The sequence below is a fragment of the Rhyacophila brunnea genome, unplaced genomic scaffold, assembly GCF_057557595.1.
Source record: "Rhyacophila brunnea isolate RB1 unplaced genomic scaffold, BYU_Rbru_1.0 scaffold_4, whole genome shotgun sequence".
Taxonomy (NCBI): domain Eukaryota; kingdom Metazoa; phylum Arthropoda; class Insecta; order Trichoptera; family Rhyacophilidae; genus Rhyacophila; species Rhyacophila brunnea.
The window spans coordinates 31,451,942-31,468,787 of record NW_028233068.1 but is presented as its reverse complement, the minus strand read 5'-3'; the positions used below and the strand labels follow the sequence as shown (position 1 = coordinate 31,468,787).

The 16,846-nt window shown below is 34.0% G+C and overlaps 1 protein-coding gene across 1 annotated transcript; it reads left to right on the top strand.

The window, feature by feature from the left end:
* The first annotated feature begins 8,778 nt into the window (after positions 1–8,778).
* LOC147067263 (E3 ubiquitin-protein ligase MARCHF5-like) lies at positions 8,779–15,611 on the top strand. Its single transcript, XM_085954840.1, has 4 exons — positions 8,779–9,282; positions 12,171–12,416; positions 13,096–13,286; positions 14,695–15,611. The coding sequence occupies exons 1-4, from the start codon at positions 9,124–9,126 to the stop codon at positions 15,134–15,136; spliced, it is 1,038 nt and encodes a 345-aa protein (XP_085810966.1). The 5' UTR covers positions 8,779–9,123; the 3' UTR covers positions 15,137–15,611.
* The last annotated feature ends 1,235 nt before the right edge of the window (positions 15,612–16,846 follow it).

The window sequence follows — 16,846 nt, the reverse complement described above, 5'->3', positions numbered from 1 at the left end:
TTAAACTCTAATACTTCATCACATTTTGTGCTATTCTTGCAAATAATATTCATACCTCAAAGTATCAATATTTTTTTACAGTGCATTTTTTATGAGGATACATGGTAGAGCCCACCACTTTTTCTAGATTCATTTGAAATTTTAAATGTCATTTCGTACAGTTATGTATACACACAATTATTTGCCTTCGTGACATAGATAAAATATCAATATTTTTTCATCCCAATCACGCAGTATACCCAATTTTTTTTACACCTCTACCAATGGTTAGGTACCTATTTCATTAGGTATACAGTAAAACCTTGGATTGCGAGTAACTTGGTCTCAGTGGCGAAGAGTAGAGGAACAAAAGACAATGTCTTATTTGTTTTTATTTAATTAAGAATACGTATTACAGAATATAGTATGGTTGTTAGTTTTTTTTAAATTCATTGTGCCCTGCCTATCCCTAACCATAAACAATTAAAAATATACTTCTATCTATAAAATATCTAAAATTATGTATGGTTTAATGGCATAATATTAGATATTTCATAGAATATTTTTTGACTTTTATCTACTACGGCTTGGATTAGGCAGAGTTTAATTGGATTTCAAAAACTAACAAACACTATCTACCTACACATTGTAATCTTAGTTCAATGAAAACAAATACATAAGACTGACAAAGTTTAGTGTGCACTATTTATGTCGGATCTCTAAAGCCTATTTCTACCTTTCGCCACCACTAATTGGTCTACAAGTGTTTTGTACGATTTTTTTTTTTAATTTAAATTTGAACTTAATTGATGAGTGTAGACTTGTAATACAAGCAAAATTTTATAGGAAAGCACCACTCAAGTAAGGTCAGAAAATGCTTTGATATATGAGTGCTTTGGATTACAAACACGTGTCCAGAAGGAATTATATATTCCAAGGGTTTACTGTATTGCAAAATTAAGGAGGTATATGTAGGTTCACGTGAATTAAACTACATAAAATAATACAGTAAATCATCACCGACGATAATAACAAAAATTACATGAAATTTTATACTATCACCAGTAGGTACCTTCAGTTTTATCATAACTTGGATATTATTGAGTGGTTGTTTCGAAATAAACGTGGTATACTATATAATTATAAAAATATATATAATATGATTTATATTGTAACCACACACTGAAACTTTTCTAATAAATGACTTCAACTGGCAATTCCTACATACCAATATTATATTCTATAACAGAATACAGTACAGGCATCTTACAAGTACCTAGGTACCTGCATATTAAAAAATTTCAAGGTTATTTTTCAATCCTGTAAGTTTAGTAAATTATTATTAAAATATTTTTTTAAATTTATAAAATTTTAATTATCTCAATGGTTCATCTACTACAATATTATAATAGTAAATATTATTATGATAACTATGATAATTATCAATATGGCAATATATAGGTTATATATTTAAAAAGATACTATTTATAGTTATAAACTTAGTAAAATTTAATGTGTCTGTTATGTTGAATGATGAAACAGTGATACAATTGTAAAGGAGAAACTGTAATCCGTCTGTTTATTTATTTTTTATTATGGAAATGTAGTTTTCTTGAATTATTCTATGAAATAAATTACTTCGAAAAATATAAAAGTTGCTTCTTTCTGATATTCAAATCCCACATCCTAAATAACATACATGCGCATTACATTATAAATATTCGTCTTGATATATAATATCTGTCTGCCTGTAGCGCATAAGAGAAAACAAACATAAATGTATAGAAGAGAGTGATACAGGAGAAGACATATTAAAAGAGGTAAAGCCTCAATGACATTGATCTACTTTACAAGCTGCTTGTTGGCGAATTTAAAAGCGGGCGAGTCAGCTAGTGCGATTGTGATGACGACACACAAAACTTTCCACTCGCTCAGAAGCCAACAAGCTAGCGAATTCAAAAATTCATTTTTGGTACTATTTTGACAGGACGTATTGAGTAGTTCGTCTTTTTACCGGGAGGTCGCTACTATTGCACTACTGCGTAGACGCAGTAGGCCCACACGGCAGCATGTAGCGTGTAAAGTTGACCGGCTTTAAATTTTTCTTGGTAGATTGTCTGCTTGTTAGCTTGTTCGATGATGACACTGGGCGAATTTACAAGCAGATTGTAAATTCGCCAACAAGCAGCTTGTAAAGTAGCTCAATGTCATCGAGGCTTAAATGCAAATTCTAAATTCAAAAAATAAACACACGCAATTATTAATAAAGGAATCATTTATTTTATTCGGTTTCTTAAAGAAAACAAATGATAGGATACCTACTCTCATAATGATTTGACAGATGCTTACAGTACAGTACCTACTAGAGGTTTTCCAGTAATAAAGTCAAAATTTAATTTTAATCAAAATAGTTGCAGAACACTATGAGCACTATATAGCACATCTATGAATTTGACAGGTGGCACCACCACGGGCTAATTTTTTCTAGTTTACAATATTATGACAAGAACATAACTTGAGTCACTTCTAAGAACTGCATTCAGATTACCATTTTATTGAGACTTGGAGAGGATATTTTTCACTATTTTCACATTAAAACCGTGATTCACTAATTTATTGGAGATTTTTAAACTCCTAAATAGAAATATAATATAAAAATGTATGTTCATATTTATTTTCTCTTCTTCTATTTATGTAATTATTGAATAACTGATATTTTTTAATAATTCCATCAATATGTAAATATGTTTTTGAATATTCTGCAGTGAATCCTAACTCACGGGTGTAGCGCACCGCTTGACATGGGTATGTTTACTGCAGTGGCGCACCCAGGGGGGGGGGGGGCCAGGGGGCCTTGGCCCCCCCCAAAATATGAAAATCATCAGAATGATTTTACACATTGAAATCGAAAGCCAATAAACTATACCTTGGGCTTAGACAAACAACACGGCAAAAAATGATTTGTAATTCTCCAGAACCCTTTTTAGTAAAATTTCTTAGATTTTAATTTCTAACACAAAAATTTCGAAACACTGATGTCAGGTTTTTTTAGAAACCCGTTCCCTAATGAAATTCTCGGTGTCCACCCGAATTCTGGAGTGGTATAGGTCAGGGGTCGGCAAACTCTTGAACCAAAAGAGCCAAATATGAGTGGCATTACGTTAAAAAAAAATTTGAGAGCCATACATATATTTTTATAAATATGATTTATCATTCGCTGCTGACTAGATAATGATTTTTAATTACCACCTTTAAAATGCACGGTAATTACATTGATCGGCCGCCTGGCCATTACGCGCCGGGTGCGTCTTCAGCGTCCAAAGTATTAAATGAATTAATTACATTTTATAATAATTGTTTATTTATTAAGTTTAGTGAAGAATATTTCCCGAATAAAACTAACGTAAATACTTAATATTATATGTTTTTATTGTTGACATTATAAATATAATTTGTACAGAATATGAATTACATACAATTTTTACGTATTCCTTAAAACTAATGTTAACAATGACCTTCCTTGCATTTCTTTGGAGAGTATGTATGTTTGGTAAGTATGTAATTCGTAGTTTTTAATTTCAGGCGCTCATCGGTTATTTGGCTGCTCTAAATGCTACTTATATTGTTCATGTTTTAAAATGATTGTTCACATACATATTATTATGTAGACTCGAATATGAGTTTGGAAAGCTATTCCATAATATGTCTTGAAAATCGTAGTATCTACTTTATGTAGATCTTTTAGAGCGCCCCACTTGCGTGAAATAAAATTTCATTTTTCTCTCTCCAAATCCTCAATTTTGGAGGCAAGACCTACAAATGATCTCCCTAACTATTTTCTTGTTAAATCCACCAATAAAATTTTATTTGAAGTGTGCTCATGTCAATATCAAATGGAGAAAATTTTGATTTGTCGACTTTTGCAATGGGCGGATTTTAAACAACAACAATCATACCTTTTGCATCAACCATCACAGAAGAAAAATTAGGCTCGCGATAATGTCATTATATAATATAATAAGTGTACAAATCAATGACAAAAAATAAAAATTGTGAATTTTGCAAAAGTTTTTGTAAAAATTGGGAATTTGGCAAAGAGCCGCACGCCAATACCAAAAGAGCCACATGCGGCTCGCGAGCCGCAGTTAGCCGACCCCTGGTATAGGTGATGGCTGGGGAGGGTTGACAGGGCTCTAGCTTGGGGGCCCGGGCTGTGGGGGGCCGGTGTGTCGGGTTGACCAGATAAGTGAGATAAACACACATAATAAATTATCTTTAATAGTAAAAAAAGTCGCCTGCGGCGCTATTACACTTCATGACTATGAACATTTTAAATTAAATAATTGTCCAATATATTTTCAGATAATTATGTGTCGATACTCGACAGCTCCATTATTAAAGTAGATGTATTGAAAATCGACAATAATTCACTGTATAAGTACCCTCAATTTGAACTAAAACACAATTTGAAAACATTAATGTAGTGTTTCACACTGTCTTTAATCTATGCGGTGGATAGGGGGCCCGTCAAATACCCTAGCCCAGTGGTCGGCAAACTCATTAGTCAATAGAGCCAAATATCAACAGTTCAACGATTGAGATTTCTTTTGAGAGCCAAATTTCTTAAACTAAAATTATATGCGTAGGTAGTAAGTAGGTACACTGCTAATTTACTTAATAAACTTTAGTTAAAGTTTTAAGTCCTAATTAAATTATCGGTGTACACTGAATCAAACTGAATATCATACCTAATAATGATCTTATTTATTAATAAAAATTAAATTGTAAGTCAGGTATCCATGAAATTGAATCATGACAATGACTGACAAACTCAATGTGAATAATGGCCTTGCATCTCCTTGTAAAGTTTGGGTAAGTCAGGTTCGTATGTTGTTGATTTAATTTTAAGCACGATTCCAGATTCTCATCAATATCTCTCTAAATTTGAATGCGCTAATTTTTCCCGACACATAAATAAAGGTCGGTAAGCCATTTAAGTTTTGAATAAACGCGAAGTCTCGGTCTATTCAACATTACATTTACGGTTATCCTCTTCCATTTTCTTTGCTTCTTCTTTGTAGCCATGTCAAAAATGGCAGAGAGCATATGTGGCAGAGCCGCACTCAAGGGGCCAAATTGAGTAGGTTGTGTATAATTTAAAAGCAATAATACTTTTTTTGTCCATTTTCAATTAATATGTTGAAACCTCAATATTAAAAAACCAAAAATCTGCGATAAACATTCGGCGAAAAGAACGACTACACCCACTACGGTGGTGGTGTAAATCAAAAGAACATTTTTTTCGGTGGAATTCGGCATAAATATTGTAGCTCTCTAGACAAGTGTTCCTCAAACTTTCGACATCTGTATACCCCTTCTATAATTTTCGTAACACTGAGTACTCCTCGTCAAAGAAAAATGCATATAAGTACTTTAATAACAATCAAAATATATTCCTTTTGTAGTACATAAACAAAATAATAATATGTAACGAAAAATAAGATTCATTCATAATAAAATATAAATAAAAGTTATATGTATTATAAAAAATAACATTCATTATAAACCATGAGAAGGATGAAATTATTTATGTTGAAACGAAAGATCATCATAATTTGGTTCCCTGGTTATTAATTTTAATCTGAGATGCGGTTACACACCCAAAGGCTGTTCCTTTTTTTTGACTTAATGTCTACAAATGCTGAAAAAGCAACTTCACATAGATATAAAGTTGAAAAAGGCAATGTATTTCAGGAATTTCTCTGTTAAAACTGGATACACATGTTGCATTTGCAACCTAAATGGTGTTTAAGAACACTCCTTATATTTAATTTGCAAGAATCCTTCTGAAGCTAATAATTCCAACAAATGCTCTTCTTCCGCATGCGATAAACCTTCTATCATGGATGTTGTATTAATGCTTGTTGCACCAGGCGTAGCCATAACCCGGTGCAGCGCGTACCCCCACCAAACTCTTCCAGTACCCCAGGGGGTATGCGTACCACACTTTGGAAAACATTGCTCTAGACCAAGCGGGTAGCACAGCCGATATTATTTAAGTAATGTTTAAGCATACTAGGTACACATGTCCAGCATGGTCGCTGTTCACTTCCAATCCGCCAGTCGCTGATGACACGCTCAACGGTTACCGCCACTATACCTCCAATTTAATAAAAACTAGGAGAAACTGTACAAATATATCGCCGTGTATTGTGAAATTATGTAAAAGTATTTATATGAAGAAGAAAAAGAGCCTATGGGACTAATTTCCATTCTCCTCCTTCGGCCCCCCCCAATAATAAATCCTGGGTGCGCCACTGGTTTACTGTACCTTCAATTGAAACAAATCTATAAGAAAATGTGAGAAAATAATACTTTCATTGTCATATTATTATGACTTATTATCAGAATTTAATAGAATTAGAGAACCATTTCGAAATGGATGGAAGACATTATTTTTAATATCGAAATCGATGGCATATCTCATGATATGGTAAGAAACAAGAAGCGATAAGAATTCTTATTGGCGTTGTACGATGACAGTATACTCCACTCTAAGGGAACGCACATAGTAAAAGACGCAATAAAAAATCAAAGTTTAATTGCTGTAAGTCGAAATTGAAATCGTTTAAAAAAAATTATAATGAAACACCACAAAATCTTATTATTTTTTGGAAAAATGGGGCCAAGCCACCTATACGACATGCCAAGTTTCTTATTAAACTTTTGATTATTTTTATTATTATATTGATGTGAGATTGCAAAGGTTTTGGGAACTAGGAGCGGTAGGTGGGACGCTCTGTAAGAGGGGGTGCATCCTTAGTTTCGACGACCAACGCAACTGCTGTTCGTATAGGTTAATCACTCAGATTGTAATTATTCGCAACTCTGCATGTGTCGTTTCTGGTCACCAAGGACGTCAAAGGGTAACAGAAGTAAACTAGACATTGCAAAACCGACAAAATCATTCAGCTGAGTTTTTTAATGGAAAGATATGTTCGTTATTACTAAGTTTAAGTAGCTATTCCAAATGATTCTCCCCGATTTACCGCCCTTCGAATACCTGCCGCCCCCAAGCGACGTTCAATCTGCCTACCCCCACGGGATGTCACTTAGTACATTACTTCCCGAAGTTTATAAAAAAATATTTCAGATAAAAATTGTAGACAACTGTTTTCTACAAAATTGGTATTAACTATTTTTATCGTTGTACCTACTGGTGAACAGATATTGTGAAAAAACCGTTTTTGTGCGCCATTTTTCCAAGATGGCGGAGTTATCCGGCGTGCGCCAAGGTCGAAATCGAAAATTTGGAATTTTTATTAGGACCACAAACTATAAATAAAACATACAATCAGAACAACCGTACCTTTTGTTTGGTAAAACTACCCTGCTACTAACTGGCCTATTATATTGGATCGGTATTGGTACAATAATTAATTGACAACCCATTTCAGTCATGGCAATGCAATAATAAAATGCGGATTTGATGATTTTTCACAAAATCCCCGCATTCTTTAGTTCTTGCATTAAATTTACAGAGTGAATGTAAAACTATATTTGTCTCCCTTTTTCTTATCGGATATTTCGTTTATCATTACTCTTTTTTTACATTGTAATATATTTTTAAGCAGGGGCGTCTGCAGCAATATAGGCTAACGGGAAAAAAATAATATTACCATTTAAATTTGGTAGCGTAATAACATTTTTTTCATAATTAGGTTATTACATAAATTTAGTATGACCAAAATATTTATTTCTTAGTTTCACATAAACACGATGTTTTAACTTTTGTTTTAGTTTCAGTATGACAAGTTCACACCGACCAGACGAAACAGAAACGTCATGTTTTTCCAAAAAATATGAAACTTGGGTGAAACAATTTTCGATCATTTCGAAGACTTCTCCGAAAGCTTCACTATTATTTGTCATGAGTCGGATACTACAAATGATTTCTGTTTTATTTTAGTTGTGCATGTTTAGTGTAATAAAACTCGGAGACAGTCGTGTTTTTATTTTTCAATACAACGCCTGGTATTTTTCGTCTAGAATAGATATTAATTATTTCGTGTAATATTTAATATTTATGGATCGATAGTTGATAACTAGGTATGTACAATAAATATCCCGATACTTTTGACAGAATAGTAATTATTATTGTCACTTTTATCAAAATAAAGGGCAGACAAAAAAGGATTAGCAGGTATGTTTGTTATAAGTATTATCATGTAACCATTTCGATAAAGATAAAAGTTTAATTTCACTCTTTTTGCGTCTTTCATATTCCTTGAGTTCTTGAGAAAAGTGGCTGATCGATGTTAGCTGGACCACTATATACCAGTTTATTGAGTTAACTGCGGCGTTTTGAAGATAAATTGACCGTTTATATGACACCTAGTCGTAGGTACGTGTTTGCTTAGGCAATTAATTGTGAGGTCTAGTATATAATATATAAGTAGGCACATATCATATTCATGGAATATATTATAAAGTTTGTCTTTTTTCTATGTCACTTTAAATAACACATTTTCTTGGATTTGCTTTAAAATATTTTAAAGCAAATCCTTTTAAAATTTGTGCTGATGCTGGTAATCAAATTATCACATGTATTAATGTTTTTTTAGTACCTAGCTATTATTATTATTTTTATGGAATCAATAAATGTTATAATAATTCTCCAAGAATTCAAAACGTGCAAATTTTTTAATTCAACCTCAGCAACGGATGAAGTACGGCCCTGCAAATATTTGTAATGTCATTTGGTTTCGGTCAATTTGGTGGCTGGCGTAGGTCGCTCGTCCCTCGTCGCTGGTCGCAGCGTAGACAACACACAAACAACAAATTCCTGACACCGAATCGCTATTATCGTAGTATTTTTTCGGATAAATAATTTTTTTTAATTTTCGTGAAATCGTCCACAAAACAACTAAATGCGGGATAAATTTAATTGCCATAATAAAAATTCATTTGCCTTAATTTTATACGTGTCATTTAGGTTGCGAAGTAATTCGCTGTGAAAATTTGTCTAACCTGGATATTATTTTTGACAGCTCGATTAGCTAAGTACTACTGAAATATTTGCTCGTGCCTGTGATGAAAGTGGCGTGTATTTAGCACTCGTGTATATAAAACATATTGTCGAAAATGTCCGAGACCGACAGTTCAACCGTTGGGGAAGACATCGGACCCGACAATAGCGGCAGCCTTTTGCAAAAATGTTGCTGGGTTTGCTACGCCACGGAATCGGATGACACGCTCGCATCTTGGGTACAGCCATGTAATTGCAAGGGAACCAGTAAATGGGTAAGTTAATTTTTTTTGTCATAAAAATATCGATACCTCACCGTATAGGTATTTACGCCATATATTTCATAAATAAGCAACTTACGCAATTTTGCTATTTGTTGAGCATTCATAAATGATTGGTACTGACGTAAACACTATCAACATTTGCATATTTTTTTTAATATGAAAATTGTTAATTCTACGCATGTACGATATCTACATAAATACTTAAATACGTACTACTTACTTGAAAAGTTAAAGATAGGTATTGTACTCCATATTAACGTTTCAAATTATTGAGACCAAAAACCAAATGACAACCTGGTACTTATTGTAACACAAAACAAATAGGTTATGTTAGGTTTTTTTATCTCAAAACTTATGGAGTGATCTTTACCCTTGAAAATATTGATGATTGATCTGTTTTCGGCCATAATAATACAACAAGTACATATTCATTTATATTAAGTGTTTCTAATGCCTACGATGGTTGAGCGGTAACGTTGTAATATTGTGGGTCCATGGTTCGAATCCTGGGTCTGGCAAACAACATCATTTTCAGTATTTAATTTAATTAACTGGGCTAACGTTAAATATGCGTTATTGGAATTGAGTCATGACCAAAAGTACTTAAAAACCATTTTAATAATGCCACGGTTGAAAAATTTTGGTCGAAGTTATACATTGACCAAGAATCAAGTCAATAATTCAAAGAATTGTCAATAATTGCTTTGTTAATATTGTCGATTTTTCCTATTACTGTATACTGTGAAAGATCATTCAGTGTAATGCACTTCATAAAAAACAAATATCGAAGCCAGTTGACAGATGTAAACTTAGAAGAAGCCATTCGGCTCGCATTGGAAAAAAGGAGTATTGAGGAATTTCCATTTGCATTATTTTTAAATAAATAGATATGTACTGAAATGTTCAAAATTAAATGGACTTGTCTATAAATAAATGATCCATTTTTTAGTAAATAAAATTTAGCTTAAATTTTTTCAATCAACAAAAGTGAAATTTGGTGCAGCCACCAGACGGTTGCATAGAACTGTCAATGTCAATTGTGCGGCCACAGTTAAATTTCACGTGAGAACCACTGGTATGGATCTAATTGCTTGAGCAAGTGGCGAACATCCATTTCTCGTAAAAACAAAAACCTGTTAATACTACCTCCATTCTGTGGAGGCCCATACAATCCTCTTAAGACCAAACGTAGTGATGTAATGTAATTTCTAAATATTTATAATAGAAAACTAAGATAGACATTATTTTGTTCATTAACACACATTCGAAACATGACGTTTGTAAACGTCGTATTTTGTGAGATGTACTGTGGAACGGAATACGACACGACATTTATAGAAGTCGTATTTTGGTTTAAAACAATATGTTCCCTGCTACTTGTGTCACGGTGCGAACATATTTCCATTAGATAGTGCCGTACTAAAGACTTAACTTGTGTTAAATATACCTACAATATGTAATGGTATTATAATTTATAATACCAACATGGTGGGGGTGGGGGTGCGGTATGATCTACTTATTTGAAGTCTACTCAAGATTCTGACATCTAATTACATGCTGAGGGGAAAGAAGTACTTAGGTATAGGGAGAAATTTTCAATACATGCCAATTTGAGTAGGTTCCTCGGGATCTATGCTAATAGATACTTGATGTTGTTACTTACAACTTCATGCCACAATATTCTAAACTACAATCTAATAGTTTCTTATCTTCACCTAATAATGTGTCTGCAATAATAAAATTATATAGTCTGCCGAGGAACACCTTTGGTATTCTTAACACAATGCTTACGGGCCCTTTTAATTAATTTTGTAATTAACGTGTTAATTTGCATTTGAAAAGTAATTAGCAAAAACACAATTTTGTGCGGCCCGTAAGCATTGGGTTAATATTCTACAGTCAGTGCAAATCAATATCAAAAATATTCTAGGTAATCGTCAGTAGGTAATCTATGTTCTAAGATGACTTGACATAACTCACTTGTAATAATATTCTGGATTTGTATGATAGAATTTCTGCGGATTAGTCAATTATAAACATTCGACACACTTGACATAACCTTCATCTTTGCTTCACGTGATGTATTCAAATTTAATTTTAATATTGTTCGATTGCCATGACTTCTTTGGCAATCCAAGTCAGTTCATATTGGCATAGGTCTTTCTTATTTTACCAATAAGTACCTAAAACTTGTTTACCTCAAAGCTGTTGGTGTTTAACCATTCATGAATATTGTGTTTTATTAATATTTATCATTAATGTGCTCTTGTCATGTTTGTAATAATAATTACGGGAAAATTCTCTCAACACACCTCCTTACAGTTTTCATGTTCATATTATATTATAAGAAGATAACAATGTTGTATGAATAAAGTAATTCTTAGCCTGGTCGCACATACAAAGTTGTCTCAACTGCAAAATGGCCATAAATCAAAACCCAGCCAGCAATATTCCATCTCTCTTTCGCACGCACAGCTGGGACAGTGATTCAACAGTGACATCAAATGTCTGACCGTGAAGAGCAGCGTCTGCGCTTGCGCTGCTATAAAATTTGCTATGTTGGACATTGGAGTGAAATTTATTACATGCAACAGATTTTTTTTTACCAAAAATTTCGCATAGATACTATGTGCAGTATTACATTACGTTACATGTGTTTTGTGAATGACCAACAAAATGACATCAAAAATAAGTTTTAATCTACAATAATTACATAAACTCAATGCAATTATAAAAATAATTGTTTTAGCTTCATATAAAATAAATGCTTCAGCCCTAATATTCTCAGAATGCCTGCAACATGTAACACATGAGTGCACTCGGTAAATGTCAATTATATTTGGACTAAGCGCATAATTTAATATTCAACCGTATTCCAGGTGCACCAAGCCTGTTTGCAGCGCTGGGTGGATGAGATGCAGAAAGGCAACATAACCCGCAAAGTGCCGTGCCCGCAGTGTAAAGCGGAGTACATAGTGGTGTTTCCGTCCATGGGGCCCCTGGTAGCCGTGCTGGACAACGTGGAAGAGATCACCCACAAGATATGCCCCTTCCTCACGGGCGGGGTCATGCTGGGATCCATCTACTGGACGGCTATCACGTACGGAGCTGTCACAGTCATGCAGGTAATCTTTTCTAATCAATATAATTCCTCTCAGAATAGTTTTACGTGTGGTGTGTGTGGAATTCTGAGAAGACCTTTGGTGTGACGCGGGTGAGAAAAGGTTGCGGAGCACTGGTGTAAACCATTGGATTGAATGGTGATTCTAGGCCAGGACGGCCCCACCAAATAAATCGCAGAGCTCAACGTGTTAAGCATGCTGCAATTGAGCCCCTCCACTGCTCCATAGAAGATATAAAAATTATATCAGACTACTGTCTATAAAAATTTTACCCATCTTTACAAATTGAGACTTAAATCAAACATTTTTTCATTAGTCAATCATTTTTTTTTTTTTTTCGACCATGTCCGATCCTAATAGGATCATGTGGGCCTCCACAGAGTAGAGGTGTGTAGTAACAGATTTTGTTTTTTACGAAAAATGGATGTCAGCCACTTGCTCAACCTATCAGGTCCATACCCTGACTCATGCACAAATTGAAAAACAATATGTGTACTCGTCAGACCCAGGATTCGAACCTGGGACCCACGGCGTGATAGTCCAACGCTTAAGCCACGCGGCCACCGTAGGCAATCATTACATGTTTTTTATTAGGTTGCTGTGAGCAATAATTATAATCCAAAACCGGTTTGTCTGAGGTATGTGAAGATTAATTTGTAATAATTTGGTCTGTTAAAATAAGGTGGCAGGGCACAAAGAAGGCTTGGAGATGTTGGAAGCGGCCGACCCCTTGGTCCTGCTGCTACTGCTCCCGGCTGTCCCAGTGGCACTCATCTGTGGGCGAGCACTCCGCTGGGAGGATGCGCTACTCCTGGCCCTCCGCAGGACCTGCCGCAAACTGCCTTTGCTCACCATGCTCTTGCCTTTCGGAGAGTGAGTGCATTGCATTGTATTTCATTTCATTCAACAAAAACAAAAGTTATGTTATGGTGGATATAAATTCTATCAGGTAACTTTCCGAAAATTTCAAACTAATAGCGACTGTACACGTGCATTGATTTACTGGTACCAATAATGTGTATATTAAACTATCGCGATAATAACTGTTTACACGTAATAGGACTATCTTGCCGATCTTATTCTTCAAATAAAAAATAAAAAGGATTTCAAGTTATACACATTTATATTTTTTGTAAAAATCGATGTTTTTTAAAATAGATATAAAAATATTAAAACTATAAATTAGTCAAAAATCTCTTAGGTGATGCTTAGAAAACTTAATATACTAAATTTTAATAATAAATATGACCATAAAATATATGTAATAATAGAGTGCGGTCCGATTCAACAAATTCACATTTTATTACATTTTTTACAACTGTAAGTTTATCTTTGACTTAAAATAAAAAATATTTATCTTTATAATGTTTTTAGATACATATTTATTCATTAATACAGTTGAAATTGTAAATTATCCAAAAAAAATCTCAAATTGCAAGCTTCGTATTTTTCCGCTAGGTGCCGCTTTAAAAAAGGCTCAGTGAAGACTTCGCCTTAAGGGTTGATTGGCTAATAAATACAGGCATATTTTTGAAAATTAAAAATTCAATATGAATACCTAATAATTTTATACACAAAAATTTTGTTTATTACAAATATTGAATTGTTTAAACCTCAATTATTCACTATCAATTTGCAAACATAATCTTGATAATTGATTTCAAAATTTGTTATGCTACATATTGCTAAATATATACTATTCGGCGGCTCTCGTGGTGCAGTGAGTAAGGCGCATGCCTTCCACCCGAGAGTTCTTGGGTTCGATTCCCGGTCAGAACACACAATATTTATGTGTTTGTCTCAAAGCCTGGGTGTTTGTGATTGTTCAAAATTACTAACAACCACCTTGTGCGAAAAAGCAAGGACATGGTTATTAATAATTCTAAAAAAAAAAATATACTATTATTTACATTTATGGTGGAGTAGTGGCAGAGGGTCTATTTCTGATGCTTGAAGCTGCAGGTTCAAATTTTGCATCTGGCAAATTGTTGTTTTTTTTTTAATATTCATTTGATCTTGAGTTAGGACCAGGTTGTTCTGATGTATGGCTTACACCCATTCTTTCTAAAGAAAGTCTATTAATTTGTATTCCACTCTGGGAAACCTCATAAATGCTCCACTTGGGAGCAAAAATGGTAATTCAGATTTATTGTAATATGAATCTGTCAATTAATTTGGTTAGTATGCTCTTGGAAAGATGCAAGTTTGAATTTCAATTAATTGTTCTATAGTAATTTACATATTATGATGTCAATGTATTCATGAACGGGTAACGTTGCAGAATTGAAGGGGAAACAGGGCCGAGTCGACCGCTGGAGCAGTTGGCGTCTACCAACCCGTCTGAAACGGTGATTGTGCAAGGGCACGCCTCCCCCACCCGCATCCTGTGCGGCGCCCTCCTACTGCCCACCATCTCCATGCTGGTCGGCAAAATTCTCTTCGGCTCCGTCAAGAACAACTTCCACCGGACCATTCTGGGCGGACTGACCTTCATCGTAATCAAAGGCGCTCTGAACATATACCACAAGCAAAAGTTGCACGTCAGAAGGTCTACGAGAAAGATCCTCGACTACAATCCGGAGAATTTAAAGCGCTACGCGACCGCCGGCCCAGCTGACGGCCGCTCTTCCAACGGTGCGGCGGGCTCCAGCGGAACTTCCGATAGGACTATGGGAATCAATGTAGAATCTACTATCTTCGTTACAGACCATAGAGTGGTGTGAAATGCCGACACTCATATTATTATGATTATATATGAAAAATTGTGAAGTTTGGTTGAAGGGGTGTGATGGTTGGTAATCGACAGAGACCGTTCGTCAATTTGATTCTTTGCAGAAATTCAATGCATCGAATCTTCGCCTGACCTGACGAGATGTGCAGAGTCTTCCGGATTTTCAACAAAACTCACATCGCAACACTAGCACCACAGGCTGAAATTTTTGGATTCAATAGATAATCTCATTGCAAATCAAATATATAAAGTGAGCGTTACGGTCTTCGGAAGAGATATTAATACTTTTCTTTATCTGCAATTGAAATATTTATATTACTCAAATTAGGGCCAATCATTAAATAGGTAACTGTGGCATTCAGTAAATGGTCAATTCTGTAGTAAGATGGCAAAACATGATATATCCGTTTTTTTGGCAAATTGAGTTACGTACAACTTCAGACTCGTCTCAATATCTACAAGATATCAAAATAAAACATGTCTATGTCAGGTTGGGAAAAATAAGCTGTGTCAATATGTGATAATATGTTCATTGTTTGAATAACTTTCAAAGTTTAAAATTGCTCTCCTGAACAATTTAGAAAAACAGATAAATCGTGTTTTGCCATCTTACTACAGAATTTAAACCTAAAATTCTTGTGATATTCTAAATGTGATTAATATCTATATAATCTGAATCACTTATAGAATTACTATCTCTGTAGCGTTACCTGCTGACGAATAGATACCACAAACAGAAAAACATTATTTTTTGCAATGAGACCCCCCCATCGAGTGCACAATGTCTACATTCAAATATTTGGCTACAGTGCTTATATTATAATAATAATTTTGACTCAATCTGTACCCGGAATGTAGCTGTTTCTTTTTCCTGTAAATTTATTTACCTACAAGTACAAAGCAAATTATGACAGTTCAGGCGAATCCGACACAATATGGTTTGTTAATTTTCATTTATAATTATTATCATCAAAACATTAATTTCTTAACACATATGACATTTCAAGGCAATTCTATTACCAGCCGTGCCTACAATCTTTGAAAATCAATTTATTAACAAAAAGGTCACACTTAAATTATTATGATTCTTGTATAGATAGGTATATAATTATATTAATATCAATTATCCATATTCCTAGTGTGTACTTAAACAATCTCATCTAACAGATTTATCACCCGACACTGTTTCGTTTTGAATTTTGAGTGATTTTTCAATGAAAAATGTTTTTAAGGCGGAGTATTATGCCACTAGCGACAGAATAATATGTGCATTTTAATATAGTTTACTGATACATAATTACATTTTAAGTTTAGTGTTTTAAATAATCGAAAGGTATCTAAAAACATTGAAAAGAAAGAACAAACTTACAGTTACAAAAACTGTTATAAAATGTGCATTCGTTGAAGACTTTGCAGTAAAATATAGTTGAATAAGTTCTCATGAATATATGGTCACAATCAACGTTCCCTCTAATTTTTCTATTGTGTGTGCGGTTCATCAACGCATCTGAGCAGGGTTGGTGTCACCCGGTGCGGTAAATTTACACCCCCCCCCCTCCCTCAAAAACACGCATACAATTTTTCAGTAAAACTTATATTTTTAAGATATTTATTAATTTCAGTGATTTTATATTATAATAACACTAACCATGATAATTTTTCAAGTAAATAAAAAAAATACGAAATAAAGAAAATAAGTAGG

Excerpts from the sequence above, each read along its gene's own strand:
- LOC147067263 (XM_085954840.1), top strand. The coding sequence starts at position 9,124 with ATGTCCGAGACCGACAGTTCAACCGTTGGGGAAGACATCGGACCCGAC. Across the intron at positions 9,283-12,170 it reads GCAAGGGAACCAGTAAATGG|GTGCACCAAGCCTGTTTGCA; the intron begins GTAAGTTAATTT and ends ACCGTATTCCAG. Across the intron at positions 13,287-14,694 it reads ATGCTCTTGCCTTTCGGAGA|AATTGAAGGGGAAACAGGGC; the intron begins GTGAGTGCATTG and ends GTAACGTTGCAG.